Source organism: Botryllus schlosseri, chromosome 6, assembly GCF_051294905.1.
Source record: "Botryllus schlosseri isolate E-star chromosome 6, Bs_hap1, whole genome shotgun sequence".
NCBI classification, from domain to species: Eukaryota; Metazoa; Chordata; class Ascidiacea; order Stolidobranchia; family Styelidae; genus Botryllus; species Botryllus schlosseri.
Window position 1 is genome coordinate 13,505,389 of NC_137241.1, and position 20,824 is coordinate 13,526,212.

Below are 20,824 nucleotides of genomic sequence, written 5' to 3' on the forward strand. Positions count from 1 at the left end.
ACCGGTAGAGCTGAGTGAGGTGTCTTTGTAACGGTAGAGCCCGTAAATAATATTTAAACATCTTCGGACGGATGACGTCGTTACATGATGTTATTTCTTGACCTCCTGTCTGCTATATCAAAAAATATAGAATCGCCAAAACGTAGGCTATTAAACTAAAAGATCACACGATTTCAATTTGGTATTTCTCCACTGGCATATATAACTTTTCACTGCGGGATGGTATCTGTCTTGTGAGGTTCAGATTGCCAAGACGAGCATTCGGCGCCAGTCATTTAGGCACCTATATGGAAAATAAGACCTATTTTTTGTATATATATAACGCAGTTTTCGGTCAACATAAGGGCAGTCCTTTTCGGCCAAGGTTTACTCACTGCCGATTGTTCTGGCACACTTCTTGGAGTCGCGCGGTAATGGCCAACGCTGATATGCCCATATCTATAAATCTTCCGTATCTATTCTTGGGGAAGAGTACTCAATAATCAATGTATTTGGCAACTTGAAATCGCGCGAAGCGCGAAAAAAATTTGAAAAAGTTGGCTAAATTTTCAAAAAATATCCTATAATTTATGCTTATTCACAAAATAATTTTGGGCCCCCTTCGAGCTCGCCCCCCCCCCCAATTGGGGGTTTGGGGTGCGGCAGTTACGGTCCTGTGTACGGGATTTATGTTTAATGTTGATATCCCCCCAAAAAACATCGAAAAAATACAAAATATGCTTACTATACAGCAATGACTCCAAACGTATAGCAATTATGAGGGAACGGCATGCTAATGTCGTATGTGGCCGTTGGGATCCTTTAGTCTAGGGGTGCGCTCTGTGCAGCCTGTGGGAGCGCGACTATTAGAAACCGGCATTTCGGTGCTGTGCTGGGTGTTTCTAAGCTAGGAGACACCATGACATAGGCTACAACGTTTCGGGGAAACATGCGACTCCATTAACTTAGGGTTACCATACGTCCTCTTTTAAGAGGATTTGTCCTCTTTTTTGAAAGTGTCCTCGGAGGACGCCATTTTGTCCTCTTTTTTGAGATTTTGTCCTCTTTGTTGAAAATTTAGGTCACATTTAGAGCAAAATGCGAGTGATATGCCGTAAATTAATTAGCACAGAAGTGACGCTCCGGCGGGTATTTCGGAGTGAAAAACGGTGATTTGAGCTCCACCTTTTTTTTAGTCAACCGATCACACAGTGGGAAAAATTCACCGATTTTGGGGAATTCTTCTTCGGTTTCGCGAGTCTCAAATTTCTGAAAAAGTGTCCTCTTTTTAGATTTCCAAAATATGGTAAGCCTACATACATACATACATACATATAGTAAAATCACTTCTTGCGATTAACTCTCTCTCTGTGTCCCTCTGAATTACGCACACACACACACACACACGCGCGCGCGCACATACACACATAAGGATATACCTTTTTTTACCACAGTACCCGAGAAAAACGGCAGTCGCCATATCGAACGCCTGATATTTCGACTACGGTCAGGGCACTGTGGAGTAGCATCCCACTTATTCAGAATCGGCTGCTCGGACTCTCCAATGTGCGAAGAATGCGATGTCATCGAAACAGTCGAACACTTTTTATTATCATGCATTAAATACGACTTTCATCGATCATTTTCAATAACCTATTGCAATCAGTTACATATATACCGTTCACCATACGGAACCTACTTTTCGTCATCGCAATTGTCTAACGCCGTCGGTTATGTTCGTGATAAGTTGTAATAAGTTCATTTAGTTACTGCTTGATTTGAATTCCCTGACGACCGTGGCGCACAAGGCCATAAATGGCGAAAGGCACCACTCACATTTGTAATAATAATAATAATACAGCCTACATATATGCCGTAGTAACATAGGAAAATGGCATATTATATACTTTATTCCGATCGATTCACGGGATGTGCCGGAGCCTTTCTTGATCACGATATTTGTATCCCGAACAGCCTTCGCCCCCTCTTGCAGAGACATCTAAATTGTACATACAGAAAATTAGAGATGGGTCAGACGTTCAAGTTCAGTATTTCAAGATCACCATGCGTCCTCCTTCTTTTTGGGAATTCGTCCTCCTTTACAGCTTTTAGAGCTAAGATAGTGGTTAGATTCGAGTGAAAATGGCCATTAATTACGCTAAATAGGAAATTCGTGGTTCGAACGAAGGTGACGACCTTTTTTGAGTCGACCAACGACAATGTCGAGGAAAATTTATCATTTTTACTCAACAATTTTAAGTCTGAAAATCTTGAAAAAGTGTCCTCCTTTCCCGATTCCAAATTATGGTAACTCTACGTTAACTGCGCTCCTGAAATGATTGGCGACGATAAAACCTTGAAGTTAACTGCCGCGTGTTGGTCAAAACGTTCATTGTTGATATGTCCAGGACTCAAAATGACCGGGGCCGAATACTTCGCTGTGCGCGCAGCCTGAGTCGCACGGTGCAATTGAGACCCACAGATAAAAATAATGAGCCCCCCGACGAAATGTGCGTTTGTCTCGCGAAAGGAGATTAGGCTATATTCCATCGTTTCGTGTAATAAGTAATTCCAATATATTTTGAACAGCGACGCAGTCTTTTCCGCGATCTTTAAAGTTTTCCAAATAAAACTCATGTTTCAAACGAATTGATAAAATGCAATACAATACCCATTTATACAAATTGATATGATACAATCCGAGCCTGCGCCAAGGGCTAAGGACTATATGAACTATATTTGAATTCAATTTCAATAAAGCAAGAGGTTTGGTCAAGGTAAGAACAGAGAACAGAAATATACATTTTGCAAATAAATTACTTTACTATACTAGTTTACGACAACGTAAGCTGTAAGCATCGATCACTTCGTTTACGGTCAAATTATTTGTGACAGAACAATCCGAACATATTCAAGATACAGTAATTTTTGTCGACACCGATTTCTCGATGACTTGAAATTGACTCGTGAATTTTGTTCCGAGTCACGAGTCAATCCACATTTTTGATACGCCGAGTCAAGTCATTTTAGCAAAGTGACTCGAGTCAAGTCAAGTCATACGAAAAAGGTGACTCGAGTCATCCCAACACTGTAGGACACTATGCTGTGAGCAAACGTATGCCGTGCATCGACCAGCTAGTGGAAAATAAACAAATGCCGCCATCGCATTAAATGAATTGACTTTTGTTTTTTGTTGTTATTTCATTATGTTGTTCTTCTTGTGACTGGTGGTGAAAAAACAATTCCATGCATCTCCAATCAACCCAGGCTGATAATGCATAGTTTAAGAGAATTTGTTATTACCCCTCGCAGAAGTCAAATGTGTGACAATGACGTCATCAATGGTGGAAACATTTTTGTCCGCCTTCGGCGCGCGTACCATATATTTAGGTGGTACGCAAGCACTGCATAAAACCTCGAAAAAAGGCTGGGAACCACTGGATTAGGATTAGGATTAGGACTTGAAAAAAAAGGGATTTGTGAGATTTTATCGGATTTGGATTGGATTATGATTAGAGAATAGAGATTATTTTCTCAACGGATTAGGATTTGAGAGAGAGAGAGAGATTGGATTGGATTTGCCGGTTTTCTGGGAGATTGATATGTCGTGTAGCGAATAGCGACAAACTTTATTCAGATCAGTTATTATTGTACTCATGGTACACTACACAGTCAATCAATCAGGTTTATTAATATTTTCATCGTTTCAAAACATCACAAGACTATACGGCTCACTTGGTGCCAATGAACATGAGAGGTGCAGCCCTATGAGAAGGTTTCTTGAATCAAGAAAATTGTTGGTCGTGAAAGAAAAATTTCCAATTCCTCCCTTGCATAAATTAGCATTTCTCTGAATTTCAAGTAAAATCGGATTAGGATGGGACGCAGATTTGAATATTCAAAAGTTATGGAATTGGATTAGGATTTGAAGCTTTGGATTTGATTTGGATTAGGACATAGAAATTCCAAATCCGCTGATCTCTGCAGTAGGTGGCCTACTAAAATGTATGCCGGCTAGCTTTTCCTGGTTGTTTTTAATTCAATCACGCGCGAAGAAACATTGATTTTGGTTTTAGACTTTTGTGGTTATCGTATCATGGTATGTAAATATTGTATTTCAAGTTGTGGACGAGGGACCTTAGTCGTTAGGTAATCTTAGCGCTTGCGATCACGATCAGAGCACAAAATTTATTGAACTGGTGTCAATCGAAAGATAACCTTCGCACTGACTCTGAAAATGCTGATTTAAATCTGCTGGTTCGTGCACTGGAATCCCCCGAAAATCGCCATCGAAGTCCGAAATTGGCATAACAATGGGATCGCCGGTATAGACAATAATAGGGTTACAATATCTTGGAATCGGAATCGGGACTTGGAAGAAGGACACTTCTTGAAAATTTTCTAACTGGAGTAAAATCTGGAAAAAATGGTATGATTTTCCTGACTTTGTTGTTGGTTGACTGAAAAAAAGGTCACTTTCGTTCGAACCACGGATATTTCCTATTTAGCGTCATTTATGCCCAATGCCCATTTTCACTTGAATCTATCCACTTATCTCAGCTCTAAAAGGGGTAAAGAAGAACGAATTCGCAGAAAATAGGACATTTAGGCGCGGAGGACATTTCCAAAAACTTGAAAAAGGAGGACAAATCCTTAAGGACGTATGGTAACCCTAGACAATAGCCGATTGACGTCTCATACTGATTGTGATGCCATTGAGCGTCTCGGCAGAGTCTACCCGTGAATCTCATAGTGTTTTGCGTCATACCTATTGATGTGACACCAGCGAACACGTCCTAACGCGAGTAGTTATCGTAATTCACGCATTTACGAATTTCGGGAATACGCTGGATATCGTTATGTCACATGATTCCTCCTCGTGTCACGTCACAAAATCGACTCTGTCATGGGAGGAAAGTTTCTGTCACAACTAATAAATTATCACGGAAAAGTACCCGAATTCCACCCGGACCGACGCTAAAGTCCTTACCCAACCCTAATGGCTCCGCCATCCTATATAGAATCGCTGTCCTGTGCTCACACTATGTTTTGTTATTTTATTATTTTTTATTAAATTACTGTAACATGGAGAATCATCGCTGCTCACCTGATATATCAGGCAAAACGCTTAGAGATTCCAGTAGCTTACCCCATCCCTACTTACTACTGGAATCTCGGTACGTTTTTCCTAATTTAACAGGTGAGCAGCTCGATGATTCTCCAAGTTGAAGAAATTTGATAAAAACTAACAAAAAAAAAAGAATTGTGTGAGCACAGGACACTGATTCCATACAGGCACCCCTGGCACCCCATCACGTAACACACAGTTAAATTTGATGTAATCATGTCAAACATTATTTATTGGTGTCATGAGGAAGGCCTGAAGTGCCGATAGGCAGAGGTGGTCAAAGTAGCCAAGAAAGCTACTCAAGTAGAAATAGAAGTAGCGACGTACAAATCTACGCAAGTACGAGTATAAGTACTTCTTCCATAAGCCACCTAAAACTACTTGAAGTAGTAGAATTGACTGACTTTAAATCTACTCAAGTAAGTAAGTAGTTTTGAAAACGATTGTAATTCGTTCACATGATGGATTGTCAGAAGATGCAAAAAAAATCTGCGAATTGAGCTATCGGAAGGTGCATGCAGAGAGCTTGATTCGTATTGATGCATCCCAAGAGGCATCAATTTTCAATATAGGTAATAAGCATTTTTTCGCATCATGGGATGCAAATTATAGTATTGATATGAAAATGCGATACTAACCCTTTGTTTACTAGAAAATCCTGTTTTAGTGAACATTATGGCATGGCGCCCTACCCCATATTATAAGGCCCCAAGTTTAGGCGAAGAGCAATACCCAGAAGTTGTATCAGATTCGGTTTCAACACTTTGCGCAATTAGTATACGGTAATAACAAATATTGTGGATAGTAAAATTTATATTTAGTCTAGCTTTATTTTCGCAAAATAGAGGCATTACTACACAGGCTTTAATGCTTCAACATCTATATTCTGCAGAAAAAAGAACTGAAAGTAATTAGAACTCAAAGCATGATACTCGGAATTGAAAGTGAAATACAAATATCACCTCTAAAAAGCTTCAATAAAGCTTCAAAGGTGACGTTCAAAAAAGCCAGATTTTCCAGATTAGCAGGACTCGTCATTGGCTACTAGATTACGATATGATAGGTAATTGCTAGATTGCGAAACGGTAGTTTCAAACGTTATGGTGGGCCATATTTACTGTGATGAAATATTTGATATGGGCGACAACCAAGCAATCCGGTACCTAAATTATATTCACTGATACTTTCGTGAAAACATAGTTGTCACTCCATAACTACTGTGCGTGAAGCGCAACAAAAATTTCTGGGCTTTACTCGACTTTTATGAATATTAAATGTTGGTACTACATGAAAACAGCCCTGAAATTCTTTTTCGTATTGGGGGTTAAACTACTTGACAAACTGAAAATAGCTGAAAGTAAGTAAGTAGATCACAAAATATTACGAAGTAGAAGTAGAGAAAGTCAGATCTACTTGAGTAAGTGACATACGTAGAGGAAAACTACTTTAGTACTTCTAAAAAGTAGAAGTACTTCGTTACTGACCACCTCTGCCGATAAGTTGGTGTTTCGAAATTTCGCCGGCGCAACCCAAGTGATATGTTTGGTGAACAGTATATTAACGAACGGCAGATCGCTGGACACTACTGGCAATACTAATATTGGCGGAGCTGGAGACCGTGACAAAATCCGCCATTTATTGTTCACTTTGTTATCATAGCCTATGTTTTTGGTCGAAATACTATACAATTAAATATCACCAAAGAGAAGACTGCTCTTGTCATTCGCTATTTTCTAGCTCAAAAGATAGAATGTGAAAAGAATTATTTTCTCAATAAATCACAATCTTGTGAATGATTGATTGAATTGAACTTGACACATAAACGTATAGGCCCAAGCACACAAATGTGTTTATTGTCTCTAATGAAAATAAAGAGCCAACTGCAAACCACGATTTGTTAACAGTTCATCCAATGCTTCAACCAAACCCTATCATAGATTGAAGAACATGCGATTTTCTTCAAGGGCGATATTAATATCCAGTTGCATGGGTGCATTACGTGTATTGGAAAAATGTTCTTTGAACCGTCGAGAGAGATTGAAAAGTCGACTAATAATGGCTTTGCTCTAGACCTCCCATGTTATGCTATGTTATCTGCGTTTCACTGCAGCTAGTTACTGGATGCACATTAATCGAAATTAAATTTTTATCGAACTACTCCCTCCAACTATGTGTGATGAGCCGTGAGGAGGCGTAATGGAAGGCGGATTTGAACGAAAGTTGGAAGTCTCCGTGACAGAAGACGCGGAGAACTCCTTACGTGATGATACCACCTATTTCGCTTCCATAACTGACAGGGACATATTGGATAAGAACTTCGGGCATGATGTTGAGGAATGTCAGTCTACTGGCGATGAAGAAGAGATCCTACCCAGTAATGAAGACGGCTCCATATATTTGAAAAGCAATGATTTTATGAGAAATTTGCACCCAAATGTTGAAAATACGAGTTTGGGATCTTTAACGCGGAATAGCGGTGATATACCGCTTAATCTTTGTTTGAATGACGTTAAATTAACATCTTCAGGGCATCCACACGTGCCAGAGCAGTGCAAGCTAATACTGAATACAGCAAAATCGGTAAACCGACTTCCAGCCGACGGAAATTCACAGGAATTTGATCCTGTGCGAAATACATGGGTCACTACCAAGGCTGACAAAGCCCAATTACGAAGTAGCGGCCTTACTTGGCGTACTGGAAAGTGGACAGATGAAGAAACTGAGTTACTGAAAAGTAATATTTCAAAATATTGTTCAGACCACAATATCGAAGATCCCAGAGACATTATTTACAACGCCAGCAAGGATGACCGTCCTCAATTTTATCCTACAATCGCAGCGGGCTTAAATCGTCCGGTATTCGCTGTTTATCGCCGAGTAAAGCGGATGTACGACGCTCAAAACTACAGAGGGAAATACAGCCCGGAGGAAGTCGAAAAACTGAAAACTTTATACAAAAAATACGGGCACGATTGGGCCTCGATCGGCAACGAAATGGGACGCAGCTCGGACTCTGTGAAGGACCGATGCCGTTTGGTAATGAACGGCGCGTATAAGCCCGGAAAATGGTCGGAAGACGAAGAAATTAAGCTCGCGCAAGCCGTTTATTCACACGCCGAAGTGGAGGAAGGCACTTCTGTCACTTCCGGCATCTGCTGGATGTCGGTTGCGAAAAGAGTGGGCACGCGAAACCAGAAGCAGTGCCGGGCCAAATGGCTCAATTATCTCAATTGGAAGATGTCGAACGGAGAGAAATGGACAAAGCATTCGGACGTTGTGCTGCTCGAAAAAATCGCAAAGTCTGGAGCTAAATCCGAGGAAGAGATCGACTGGCAGGAGATCAGTAACGGATGGAAAAGTTCGAGGTCGCCGCAGTGGCTGCGCATCAAATGGTGGTCGCTGAAGCAATATTACTTGCAAGAATCGGCCAAAATCAGTGACGTAAATTTCGGAGACTTGCTCAAGGCTCTGTCGGAAATGATTTTAGAGCAAATTCATTCATTTGTCCGGCCTAGTAAGAGATTGGGCACACCGCTGGATCAAACGGCGGAAGCTGGCGAAAAATCTAAAATCCCGCCGAAAAAGACTCTAAAACCGAAACCTGTCGCTTCAAAAGCAGAACGACAAGATGCAGAGAATTTGGAAGATCTAACATTGTTATACGTCAAATCACCCCAGCCGAGTGAAATTACTGAGAAATTGGTTTACGTCACGGACTCGAAAGCGGATGTTGGTAATGAAATTATGTTTAACGAGGGTAGCAATAGCGACGATGTGCTACAGTCTTTTGCTAATCCTCAATCGATCAATCACGAAAGACAATATGTGCATATCCGTGAAAACTCGGAGATGCCTGTTTCAGAGGAGCAAACCGTGGAAGTCCCGATATCAGATGGTGACGATCTATCGGTACCCATGAATACGACGATAGAGCTAACCCCGACGTCGACGCCCGGGGTGTACTTATTCCAGAACTCTCTCATGTTCGTGTTGTCGGAGGACGCGAACAGCGTCGAATTTGTACCCACCGACGACTCCATGATTCGCGCCGACTCGAGTCTTCGGCGAGACGATGAAATGGTGTCGAATCACAGCGGCGTTATCACAACGTCCGATGTTCTCGTTTATCAAGAGACTGACGACGATATAAAGAATCCGCTTCTCGGTAGCGCCGTACACGAAGTAGCCACTACATCAACGCAGGATAACGACGAAGATTCGTGCTTCATTCAATGCTCTTCTCCTCTGCAAGGGACGCTTCTTGAAGGGACGGACTTGGCCACCGCAACATTGAACGTGCAGCCGTAGCCTGTGGAACAGTGGTTCCCAAAATGGACCATATTGCCCCCCCAAGCGGTGATTTTGAGAGGCAGGGGTAACAGTATTAGGACTGTCAGTAAATTATATTTACTTAGCTCTTTGGTTTCCTGCTAAGCTCGATTTTTAATCTACGGATGCTGATAAAAAAGCTGATCAATGCTCCTGGACAGGTGAATGGGATTAAATCAGGGAAATTTGCTTCCATTGAACTCGTTTATGAATTCTCTCAACTTGGTGTGGCAAATCGTTGTCAAAGTGCATGCTGAAACTACTTCACTCTACAATATTAATTCTAAGGTTATGCAGGAATAACTATTTTGGCTACAAAAGATATTAAAAATAGAACCAGTAGGCTATACAAACAAAACTACTTGGGTAAGTGATAAAATATAATTGAGAACTCCAGAAAAATACAAGTACTTGTTACTGATGACCTCAAGCTTTCAAAGGGGCCATGAAGATAGTACAAGCTATAGAGGGCAATGACTAAAAAAGTTTGCGAACCACTGGTGTAGAAGGTGTAGATGTGATTTTATCTATCGGTAATGTCTCAGAATATCACTGTTTTCGTTTTGTTGATGTGACTTTGCAAACTTAGTTCACACTGCCATATTGGGAGTGACAGGATATCGCATACATCTCAATGTCCGCCATCGCTTGCTGTTAATTAATGTCACAACTGGCCCCCGCAAGCATGACGAATGGTATTGATGCAAAACTACATTCCTACTACCTACATATCAATAGTTCTGTCTGATGGGTGTGTAATGTGTTTATACTGGTCCTAAATTTCAATTTGAGAGTGATTTAGCGTGAATGACGTCCTGGCACAAACCTTAATGTCGTTTTAAAATTTTGAAGTGCATGTCGAGGGGAATGTAATGTACTTCATAGCAACACGCATTCATCCGCTTGGGCAACCCAGGTTAGGTGACATATAATAATTACAATCCCCAATTTAAGAAGCTTATGTGTCACTAATAAATGAATTATTGGTTGTACCTCTGTCTCGTGTTGTTTCCCACAAGCATGTAAAAGAATCATTTGTTTACCGTCAGATATATTCCTGCGATCTTAAAATTGCCATGGCTCTGCTCGGAACTGTACCCTTGTTTCGTTATAGAATGATATATTCTCAATTGAACTGTGTTTCAGATGTTGCAAAACATAACTCTCCATTTCACTGTAAATGGATCGTACAACTTGTGCTACATGTTACATATAGTGCATCCTACGACCTGGTAATCACACGTTTCTGCTTGGTCATTGAGCAGCGAAATATGGTAGTTTTCCCCTTTTACACTGTTGCATCCTATTTAGACCCAACATATGTCGGTTACAACCCCCTCTGGTCTGGACCTCTTTAAATTTGGTATACAGTCTTTCAAGTAGAAACCTAGTGCGAACATCTTCATTGGAATTATTTTGTGTGTGGTGAATATCCATATAGTTGGTTTTTAATTGTATCAGAATATTAGACTTCGTTACCATATCTGATCTCGGCTCGTAATTTTTGCCTCATTTCCGGTCTTTATTGAACTGGGATGTTCTGATTTGACAACAGGAGTAATTTAGATTGTTTGGAAGAGTTACTAAGCAACTGTACAGCACTGCACTTTCGCACATTATTTCGATTTTCAAACCCTGTACTTACGCCATATTTGAATAGAATGTGGTTTTGCTGGTGATTTGGGGACTGGTAATGATTTTACTAATGATAAGTTCAAAAGTATTGTGTTGTGGAAATTTCTTCTGTGAAAACCTGGGAATTCGACCCCAACTACTTTAAATTTATCTCAGTGACCTGGCTGTGTCTATCACAATTACTTTGGAGGGCGATATTTGCCTAACAAAACTTGTGAAATATGTCTGATCCGCTGTCTTTTATTGTCAAACCTGGGAATTACTGCCACACTTGTGTCCTATAATGACCTCGTTGTGGTAGGCCTACTTGCAATTACTTTTGTGCAGATCGCAACTTATATTCGATTTTTCCATTACCCTGTCGGAATAGATCATTTTGTGTACTTGTCATTTCTTTTCACCTATATAATTGTCTTATGATATACCTTGCTCATTTCTCTGTCTTATTATTCCTTAGCTCGTAAATAAACAATTATATCTATATTTCGCCCGTACTTGAGATGTCAGGGATACCACCGTCTTCATGGCAACCACAGAGAGTAGCACTCGAGACTTCGTGAGTATCAAGTTTAATGGGGACGCCTTTATTTTCATTTTTAGTTTTAAAAATTAGAAGATAAATAATTTGCTAGTAAAATTATTTTGTACACCTGCACCATTGAAGCAGTGCAGTGCACCTTTTCTATATCTAGAAGTTTAGGACGTGTAAATTGTGCCACAATTGATTCCTTTCTTTAAAAAGACACTTTGCAATTCTGCAACTGCAGTCCGCAGCTAACCACTTTCAGAAATTGTGTATCTATGTGTATTTTTCGATTGAGACATCTATGGATGATTTCAGGCTGTCTTTTTTGTAAGCTGTGTGTAATATGCAATTTATATGGTGGACAGATTGATGACTGAGCCATGAAAAATATGACTAGACTGGAATACCTGCTTTTGAAATCATTAGGACTTTGCACATGCATTGTATATTTTTGTTATAATGAAATGTATAATTTATCGAAATGGACTGAACCTAATGAACTTTTCTAATTATCCAATCGCTTGAACATTTCTCTGTCGACAGGTCTGGTAAGATTGTTATCGAGCTATACTGGAAACATGCCCCTCGAACGTGCACAAACTTCGCCGAACTTTCTCGTAGGGGATATTATGACAAGACAAAGTTTCACAGGATAATTCGTGGTTTTATGATACAGGGTGGAGATCCAACTGCTACTGGTGAGATCACGGGTTGAATTGGAGTTTCGTGGGAATGCAGTTGGATTAGCAATGAGCGATTAGATTGAGGCGTCCCAGACTTTTATCAGTTAATCACCAGTAACAGCCTACAAAAAGGTTTGATAAATATTTTGTGACAAATGGTGTAATTTTCAAAGTTGCATTTTGTTACATGGTACAAGAGTTGTCATTACAAATACTGACAAAATCTTTGCAAATCCATTGCAATATGAATACTACTTCCTACTTGACAAAATATGAAAATTATCTGATTTGGTTTACACTGTTGTTGTAGCAGTGGAAGTCCTAGTAGTAAGCAGTGTTGGGATCAAGTCACGAGTCATTTCGAGTCATTGCACATTTTGACTCGAGTCAAGTCAAGTCAATCGATTTTCAAAAGTGACTCGAGTCAAGTCAAGTCACTCGATTTTTGGAGGTGACTCGAGTCAAGTCGAGTCAAGTCAAGTCACGAGTCAAGTCAAAATTCAAGTCAAGTTGTCTTTTCGAAGTATGAGGCATGATAACGTCATTGCATTTTGCTAGCTGTCTGAAATACAGATTGAGTGGTCATTGATTTAGAACCGATGAACGAATATAGAGTTAAATATACACGCAAGAAGGCGCTGTATCGCTCACAGATATGTAGAACTGCTAAACCGCAGTTTATAGTTACCAGCCAAAAAAAGAATAGATGCGAATTGATAAGATGCAATACATTACGCATTTACAAATCGATATGATACAATTCCAGCCTGCGCCAATGGTTGAGGACTGTATAAAATATAATCGAATTCAGTTTCAATAAAACAAGAGGTTTGGTTAAGTTAAAACATAGAGCAGAAATTACTTTACTACACTAGTTTACGACAACGTAAGCAGTAAGCTTCGATCACTTAGTTTGCGTTTAATTTATTTGTGAGAGAACAATGGAGGCTCAGTAAAACGCACGATCATTAAATGATTGGTCGCTCTCACGGGTTACACCAGCGTTTCGCGAACAATCCGAACATATGCAAGATACAATGATTTTGATCGACACCGATTACTTGATGACTTGAAATTGACTCGTGAATTTTGCTCCGAGTCACGAGTCAATCCACATTTCTGATACGCCGAGTCAAGTCAAGTCATTTAGCATAGTGACTCGAGTCAAGTCAAGTCTTACCAAAAAGATGACTCGAGTCTGACTCGAGTCATCCCAACACTGGTAGTAAGTAGTCTGAATACATGACCAAAGTCGGCTATCTATTGCCTTTTTTACTGGGTTACTATTAACTTGCTTGTATCATTGATTCGAATGTATCTATACTGGGTTACATTTAAACTTGTCAATGAAATAGAAGCCAACGCCAAAATATTGTCTGAAACTGGCAATAAGCTTCTCAGTGTCGTAATGTCTACATTCACTATCAACACACAGGTAGAGGGGGTGCTTCGATATACGGACCACAATTCGGAGATGAAATTCACAAGGAACTGAAACATTCCGGTGCCGGCATCTTGTCGATGGCCAATTCCGGACCAAACACAAACGGCAGCCAATTTTTCATCACCCTTGCGCCCACGCAATGGCTCGACGGTGTGTTCTAATCCATCGTTTTAGTCAATACTCCGAATTATGATTTTGTTTGTTATAGGTAAGCACACCATTTTTGGACGAGTTTGCGAAGGGATGACTGTCGTGGCGAATCTAGGAATGGTTGAAACCGGGAATCAAGACCGTCCAACCGAAGATGTCTTTATTAAGAGGGCTTACCCTGTTGACGGTTGAATTTGCAAATCGAGACGACACCTCGAGCAGTGCAAGAAATTCAAATTGGCTGGTTTGAATCGATGAATGTGAACTGGTGAAAGACGTGTAGAGCTCGCATGCATACAATTGTTGTAGTACAGCGAACGGATCATGTCAGGCCGCTTTGCTGACTGAAATTCTTACCCCTTTTTCAAATAAATCACTTTTTTAAACATTTTGGCTCCGTCAAATGGGATAGGAGTACCTGTGTGTGGTGTTTAGGGTACAATAGGAGAGCTAGCTGTTCTGTGTGCAATTAGGTCTGCCAAGTGATCATTTGGGGAACAGAACAGTAACGAGAGCTAGACAAGACACCCAAAACTGATAAGCTTTCTGATGTACTTTGCCGGAGAATAATGATTAACAATACGCCAATTCACTGATCTCGCTCAAAGAAAGGGAACTAGAACAAAAAAGTAAAAGGAAACAATTATAATAACATTGAGCAACAGCACAAGATTGTTTTAGCATCAACCAAATCAACAGGCTCATACAAGAAGAACCTGATCATCAAAGGTACTGAACACCAATCGAATTCGAATGTCAGCTTTTCCGCCAGAGCATGACAACTCCGCTTCCAATTCCCGAACAGTCCAGCTCGAGTATATTCCTTTGCCGCAGACGGTTTCCTGACCCAGGCCGATTTCATCACGGCCCCCGAAATCAACTATGTCGTATCGACTGACTTCGTAAGGGAGATTTCGCCATCGCATATATCTCCGACACTCAATAATTACTCCTGCCTTGAGTTCTTGCGCTCGGGTGCATCGGCCATTGAGGCGCCACGTTAGAACCTGCTTGCGCCGGATTATCCTGTATTTGTATTGTGATTAAATTACTAATGGGCCGGGACACAACTTCTTGCGTGGCTGGGATACCAGGTTTGGTTACCGGAGGGGGCAGTATCGAAGGAGGGGGTTGCGAGGTGTTGGGCATGAGCACGTATGGCGGCACCTGAGGCGGTATCGTAGAGACCGGCGGAGGTGGCACCAGAATGTTTCCCGGGATAGGTGGTGGGGGGACTGTAATTGCGGACAGGGCCGGTTTGTTGTGCCGGTGATTGATGTGGGCTTGCAGATCTCTCTGAGACAGGTAAGTCCGGCTGCAGTTTATCACCGAGCACATCCAGACTGTTCCGTGACGACACTGTTCGATTCTGTGCACTTCGTCGCCACACCTACCGAAAGAAGGCTGAATTGAATAAATCGTCTCATCCGTGCCAGCGTATTGAAGTGCAAAGATCAATCAATCAATCCAATGCAACGACATAACTTATCAATGAGACTATGACGTGAGCTGACTAGAAAATGATGCACAATGTTCTAATACAGTGGTTTTCAACCAGTGGGCCGGCTACTGGAGCATTTTGGGGTGGGCCACGGAGTCTTTTGGAAAATTATAGATTCAGTGAAAGTTTAGTGATATTTGTAATGTCAATCGCTCAAAACATATATATATATACATTCATATTATTGAATTAGACGTAGGCTAAATAAAGCTTTTCATCCCACTCCGATGAGACGTATGTGGCACGTATGGAGTCACGATGTACAAGTCATGGTGTCCGGACAATACCGAGAAAACCATTACCGAGAATGCCATTACCGAGAATGGACACCACCGAGAATGGACATTACTGAGAATGGACACTACAGAGAATGGACATTTCCGAGAATGGACACCACCGAGAATGGACATTACCGAGAATGCAATATATGCAATGCAGGCATTTTATGCATATGCACAGGTCGCGTGAGTGCATCACGGCGTTGCCACATTCGGTATCGATGCTCAGGTATTGATTTCTCGACAACGTCAGTCCCAGTCAGCTATATTCTTGACATTGGCCATTCTCGGTAATGTCCATTCTCGGTGGTGTCCATTCTCGGTAATGACCATTCTCGGTAATGTCCGTTCTCGGTAATGTCCATTCTCGGTAATGGCATTCTCGGTAATGTCCATTCTCGGTACTGGTTTTCTCGGTATTGGTATAGAACCACAAGTCATAAATGGGAGGCGCAACGGCGTCTTTTGTACGATGCTAACAGCAACGAAAATAACTTCGATCAAATAATAACTGGACGTTAATGCTGAAGTAACCGAATATCCTGGCAGGGTCATATGTTGTTCAAAAGGGTGTGCATCAACTCAGACTGAAGTGTATTTGATGTAGATTTTCGGTCCTCCAGCAGGTACTATTAACGTAAACAATAAGCCATAATTGCAATTTATTATCAATTATCAACTCCCTGTGGAATTGTACGGCACCACCGCAACAAATCGTATTGGATTGAGGATTTTCTGCAGCTCATTAATCTTTATAGAGTTGGTCTAAAAATGTCTGGCCTTGAAATCATCGTAAATAATGTATGGTTCACATGAATTGATTGTATCATTGGATTGAATGTTCCGAAATCGCAACTTCAGTTGGTACAAGACATACTAAGTAAAGTTTGCATAATCAAATTTCGTTCTCCATTTCTCTGTAGTATCCCATTCACCGAAATGACTTGAGAATTGCCATAAGCTGGCCCAGCATTGCTTTGCTATCACAGTTATATTCAAGTCGCATCATAATGGAACTAAAACCCAAATAACACAAACTGAGTTTGTGGATGCGGGGATCACATCATTGTGTTTCGCAACGTTGAGTGGAACAACGAATGGCCATAATGTATACAAGAGTTATAATATGGGCTACAGTAACTGCAGTACACCAAGCCCCTAATTCAGGAGAGCTAGAAGGGGCCCAAAAATGTTTAGTTGATCAACTTGAAAAAAGATAACCCTTCGTGACCTACAGTTTGACAAGCTGTCATATTCATACCTTGGGCAGTTTTTGTCGGTCTTCTTGGCACATTTGAAGCAAAACACATGTTTGCATGGAATCTAAAGAAAAGAGATTATAAAATTTCATTAGTTACTGACATATTTGATCACCCCCTTACCAGACGACCATAACTTCTGATGGGGAGGCGGCATGTATCACACAAATGAATCATTGGGTTCTGCTCCATAATTCCAATCAAGTTGATCTAAAAAGTGAAAGGCATATATCAGATGATTGCACTAAATTAAAATACAATCACAATACAGCCTTGCTCTGCTATATCCTTAAACTATGACCAAACACAAGTTAGTACAGTAGTCTGCAACTTGGTAGCTGCAAGGGTCAAACCAAAAAGAAAATTAGGAGTAGCAATATCACCAACATGGGGCTCATCAACAAATCAAATGAAATGTCGGATGTCGCGTTTCGATAGTTGCAATCCTAAATCGGCTGCTAAAACATGATGTTCAATCCTAATACAAATAAAACAAATATTCCAGCCTCATTCAATTTGAAACCCATCAAACTTCAAGGAAGTATTCCGGCTTGACAAAGGTACATTCTGGCAAATTGGAATAATATGTCATATATCAAACTTGAAATACCTCAACATCCCATTCTGGATTCCTGTTGTATTGCGTCCCTCCGCGGTTTCGGTCTTGTCGATCAGCATACCTTTCTTTGTCTCGATAATTATTACCTAATCAAGCATCAAGTTTATTAAAATTAATAAAAAAATTTAATCACATAGCGATATGCCTATCCTACCAGATCTCCAGTCGTCCCTAGGCTTTTTGTAGCGGGGGTGGTAATCCGATTGGTAATGTGAATCTTGTCTTCGTTTTTTGTGCATTAACTGGGCCTCATCCATCGCTACTTTCAATAGAAATTTGCCTATTTCAGAATATCTAGAATAATTTTGAAAACATGGCAGTGGGAAGTATACCCTATTTACAGTACGAGCGAGATGTGTGCGAAACTTAATGGTGTAAAAACTCGGTCTCTTCAGTCTCAACTATGCACATAGCTAGAAGAGAATTCATGGAAAAAATTTCAATAAGCACAAAATGACAAGTACAATAGGCTATAGGTTTCGTCAACCCAAGCCCCAAGCAAATTGAAAACACCAAAACAACCCACATAACAGGATTAATTGTTATTTCAATACAGTGAACTAGTGCTCAATTAAAAATCCCAACTTTTGGGGTATCTTCTATGCCAGTAGCAATGTCTTGGCGCTATTTCCTTCTATCCTTCAAGTATGCATGCATGAGACACGCTGAAGGCTGATAGTCATTGCAAAACAAGGACTATAGTATGGAATGTGGACAGTGTCTTAGGTCTACTGAAGGAAGAATGTCACAAGGGAAATGTTGCTGCACGCGAAATATTTCACTCCTAAGACCCGCTGTAGTTTCAGCCTATATAAATATATATTTGATTACAGTGACAAGTGCAAGAAGCTCACATTATCAATACACGCATGTCATATGCATAGATCAATGTGACTCAACAGGAATTCATGCTCATCAACGGCATACACTTTGCCGCAGTTTGGGCAGGAAATTTCATGATTGTTATGATGGCTGAATTCACTGTAAGTATTATTGAGTCTGTCATCCTCAATGACAACTGGTTCGGGGTTTCGGGGGCTCTTTTTCTTTCTTGTGGTTATGTGGGTAGGGTCTGCCGGATGAGATCTTCTGTCACTACGTACTGCAATTTTTTCTTTGTTGGGTACATTCAAATGATTACTCGTAGAAGGCCTAGACTTCCTACTACGGGACTCGGTAGCATCGAGTCTATAATTTGGAACACTTGTCTTCCGGTGATTGTCGTCTTTTGGCTTCAATTGTCTGTGCATATTTTCTAAACGTCTCTCGATACTTTCTCGTCTAGAGCGTTCCACTGAAAATTCTTTTCGATATAATTCCATTTCTCTCTGCAAGGATGAAATACGATCCCAGTTCTCTTTATTGGCTTTGGTAACTGTGCCACGGTTCTTCGGGATGCCATTGTCTTCTTTAAGTTTGACTTGATTCTCACACAATTTCTTCCAATGGTCCGTCTCGATTTTGGAACTGCTCAAATCAACAGCAAATTTAGTCTTCATATCTTCTATATCCGATTTTAATTTCTGTATTTCTGCTTGATACGACTCTCGTTCTGCTTTCGCTTGTATTAACAGTGTATCATAGTATTGCCTTTGTTGCTCGGACAAACTACTTGAATTGCTCGTGATTTGATTATAGCTAGTCGTAAGGTCTTGGAATTTACAGTACAAGTCATGATATTTCACATGCAAACTTTTGACGTACTCTTCTCTTTGGTTATCATAGACTTGCCACTGGCTATTTTTCTCCATAACGTCCTGTAAACGTTTTCTCAAATCGGCGATACTGGGTGGAGTATTGTTATCGCTCGCACCTTGGTCACTGTTAGAGGTAACACATGTAGTACTGGCAGCGTTCGCATCATTGTAGACTTGCAAACCTTTTCGATAGCGGCAAATTTCAGCATTCATTTCATCATTATCAACAGTAGTTCCCACGCGTGCTTCACTGGTGCTGGTTTTGACATCGAAATTAAAATTTTGCGAGCAACTCCCGAAATCTAATGTCGTTCGTGAACCTCTTGGAACTGGTTGAGGGGGCTTGTCGGAAATTTTCGATTCTGGCAATGACATGCTCGATATGTTCGGCAATTGCAGTTACAGCATTAGTTACAGCACTTGCTTCGGCACCTAAAATCCAAGCCACCGACCCGTTAGCCCAATACGCAAGCTGTATGTATACCACAGAGATGAGCGGATTTGAAATTTCTATGTCCTAATCCAATCCAAATCCGAACCTTCCAATCCAAATCCAAATCCTGATCCATAACTTTTTCATATTCAAGTCCATGTCCAATCCTAATCCGATTCCAACTGGAAATTCAGAAAAAATACTAATTTATGCAATGGAGGGATTCGGAAATTTTCTTTCACAACCAACGATTCACTTGATTCAAGATAACTTAGTAACCATAAGTACATTAATAACTGATCTGCATAAAGTTTGTCGCCATTAGTCACACGACATTTCAATCTCCCAGAGAATAGGTAAATCCAATCCAAATCCTAATCCGTTCTGAAAAAAATGTCTAATCCAAATCCAATCCAAATCCGACAAAATTTCACAAATCCTGTTTTTTCAAAACCTAATCCTAATCCATGCTCATCTCTGGTATACCAGAGATGAGCGGATTTGAAATTTCTATGTCCTAATCCAATCCAAATCCGAACCTCCAAATCCAAATCCAAATCCTAATCCATAACTTTTTCATATTCAAGTCCATGTCCTGTCCAATCCTAATCCGATTCCAACTGGAAATTCAGAAAAAATACTAACTTATTCAATGAAGGGATTCGAAAATTTTCTTTCACGGCCAACGATTCACTTGATTCAAGATAACTTAGTAACCATAAGTACATTAATAACTGATCTGAATAAAGTTTGTCGCCATTCGCCACACGACATTTCAACCTCCCAGAAAATAGGTAAATCCAATCCAAATCCTAATCCGTTCTGAAAAAAATGTCTAATCCAAATCCGACAAAATTTCACAAATCCTGTTTTTTCAAAACCTAATCCTAATCCATGCTCATCTCATTGTATACAGACCAGAGATGAGCATGGATTAGGATTAGGTTTTGAAAAAACCGGATTTGTGAAATTTTGTCGGATTTGGATTAGACATTTTTTTCAGAACGGATTAGGATTTGGATTGGATTTATGTATTTTCTGGGAGATTGAAATGTCGTGTGGCGAATGGCGACAAACTTTATTCAGATCAGTTAGTAATGTACTTATGGTTACTAGATTATCTTGAATCAAGTGAATCGTTGGTTGTGAAAGAAAATTTTCGA

General features: G+C 40.4%; 4 protein-coding genes across 4 annotated transcripts in view; 2 read left to right on the top strand and 2 right to left on the bottom strand.

The window, feature by feature from the left end:
- The window catches only part of LOC145440296 (uncharacterized), a 118,178-nt gene extending 106,650 nt beyond the window's left edge, over positions 1–11,528 (top strand). Inside the window, exon 2 of the mRNA XM_080317861.1 lies at positions 7,218–11,528. Coding sequence (XP_080173987.1) covers positions 7,304–9,415 — 2,112 coding nt within the window. The 5' untranslated portion in view covers positions 7,218–7,303 and the 3' untranslated portion in view covers positions 9,416–11,528. The remainder of the gene's footprint in view (positions 1–7,217) is intronic.
- The window catches only part of LOC145440319 (peptidyl-prolyl cis-trans isomerase-like 1), a 120,912-nt gene extending 106,650 nt beyond the window's left edge, over positions 1–14,262 (top strand). The window contains exons 2-5 of the mRNA XM_080317892.1: positions 11,527–11,627; positions 12,141–12,295; positions 13,716–13,874; positions 13,933–14,262. Coding sequence (XP_080174018.1) covers positions 11,572–11,627; positions 12,141–12,295; positions 13,716–13,874; positions 13,933–14,066 — 504 coding nt within the window. The 5' untranslated portion in view covers positions 11,527–11,571 and the 3' untranslated portion in view covers positions 14,067–14,262. The remainder of the gene's footprint in view (positions 1–11,526; positions 11,628–12,140; positions 12,296–13,715; positions 13,875–13,932) is intronic.
- A 242-nt stretch (positions 14,263–14,504) lies between these two features.
- Positions 14,505–17,818, bottom strand: LOC145440316 (E3 ubiquitin-protein ligase Hakai-like). Its single transcript, XM_080317888.1, has 5 exons — positions 17,686–17,818; positions 17,523–17,617; positions 17,036–17,122; positions 16,915–16,976; positions 14,505–15,264 (listed from the first exon to the last, which is right to left on the bottom strand). Exons 1-5 carry the CDS (start codon positions 17,786–17,788, stop codon positions 14,814–14,816), a joined length of 798 nt encoding a protein of 265 aa, XP_080174014.1. The 5' UTR covers positions 17,789–17,818; the 3' UTR covers positions 14,505–14,813.
- A 6-nt stretch (positions 17,819–17,824) lies between these two features.
- On the bottom strand, positions 17,825–19,937 carry LOC145440308 (uncharacterized). Its single transcript, XM_080317876.1, has one exon. The coding sequence runs from the start codon at positions 19,601–19,603 to the stop codon at positions 18,404–18,406; it is 1,200 nt and encodes a 399-aa protein (XP_080174002.1). The 5' UTR covers positions 19,604–19,937; the 3' UTR covers positions 17,825–18,403.
- Positions 19,938–20,824: the final 887 nt, after the last annotated feature.

Excerpts from the sequence above, each read along its gene's own strand:
- LOC145440316 (XM_080317888.1), bottom strand. The coding sequence starts at position 17,788 with ATGGATGAGGCCCAGTTAATGCACAAAAAACGAAGACAAGATTCACAT. Across the intron at positions 16,977-17,035 it reads TCAGAAGTTATGGTCGTCTG|ATTCCATGCAAACATGTGTT; the intron begins GTAAGGGGGTGA and ends TCTTTTCTTTAG. Across the intron at positions 15,265-16,914 it reads ACCGACAAAAACTGCCCAAG|GTGTGGCGACGAAGTGCACA; the intron begins GTATGAATATGA and ends TTCTTTCGGTAG.
- LOC145440308 (XM_080317876.1), bottom strand. The coding sequence starts at position 19,603 with ATGTCATTGCCAGAATCGAAAATTTCCGACAAGCCCCCTCAACCAGTT.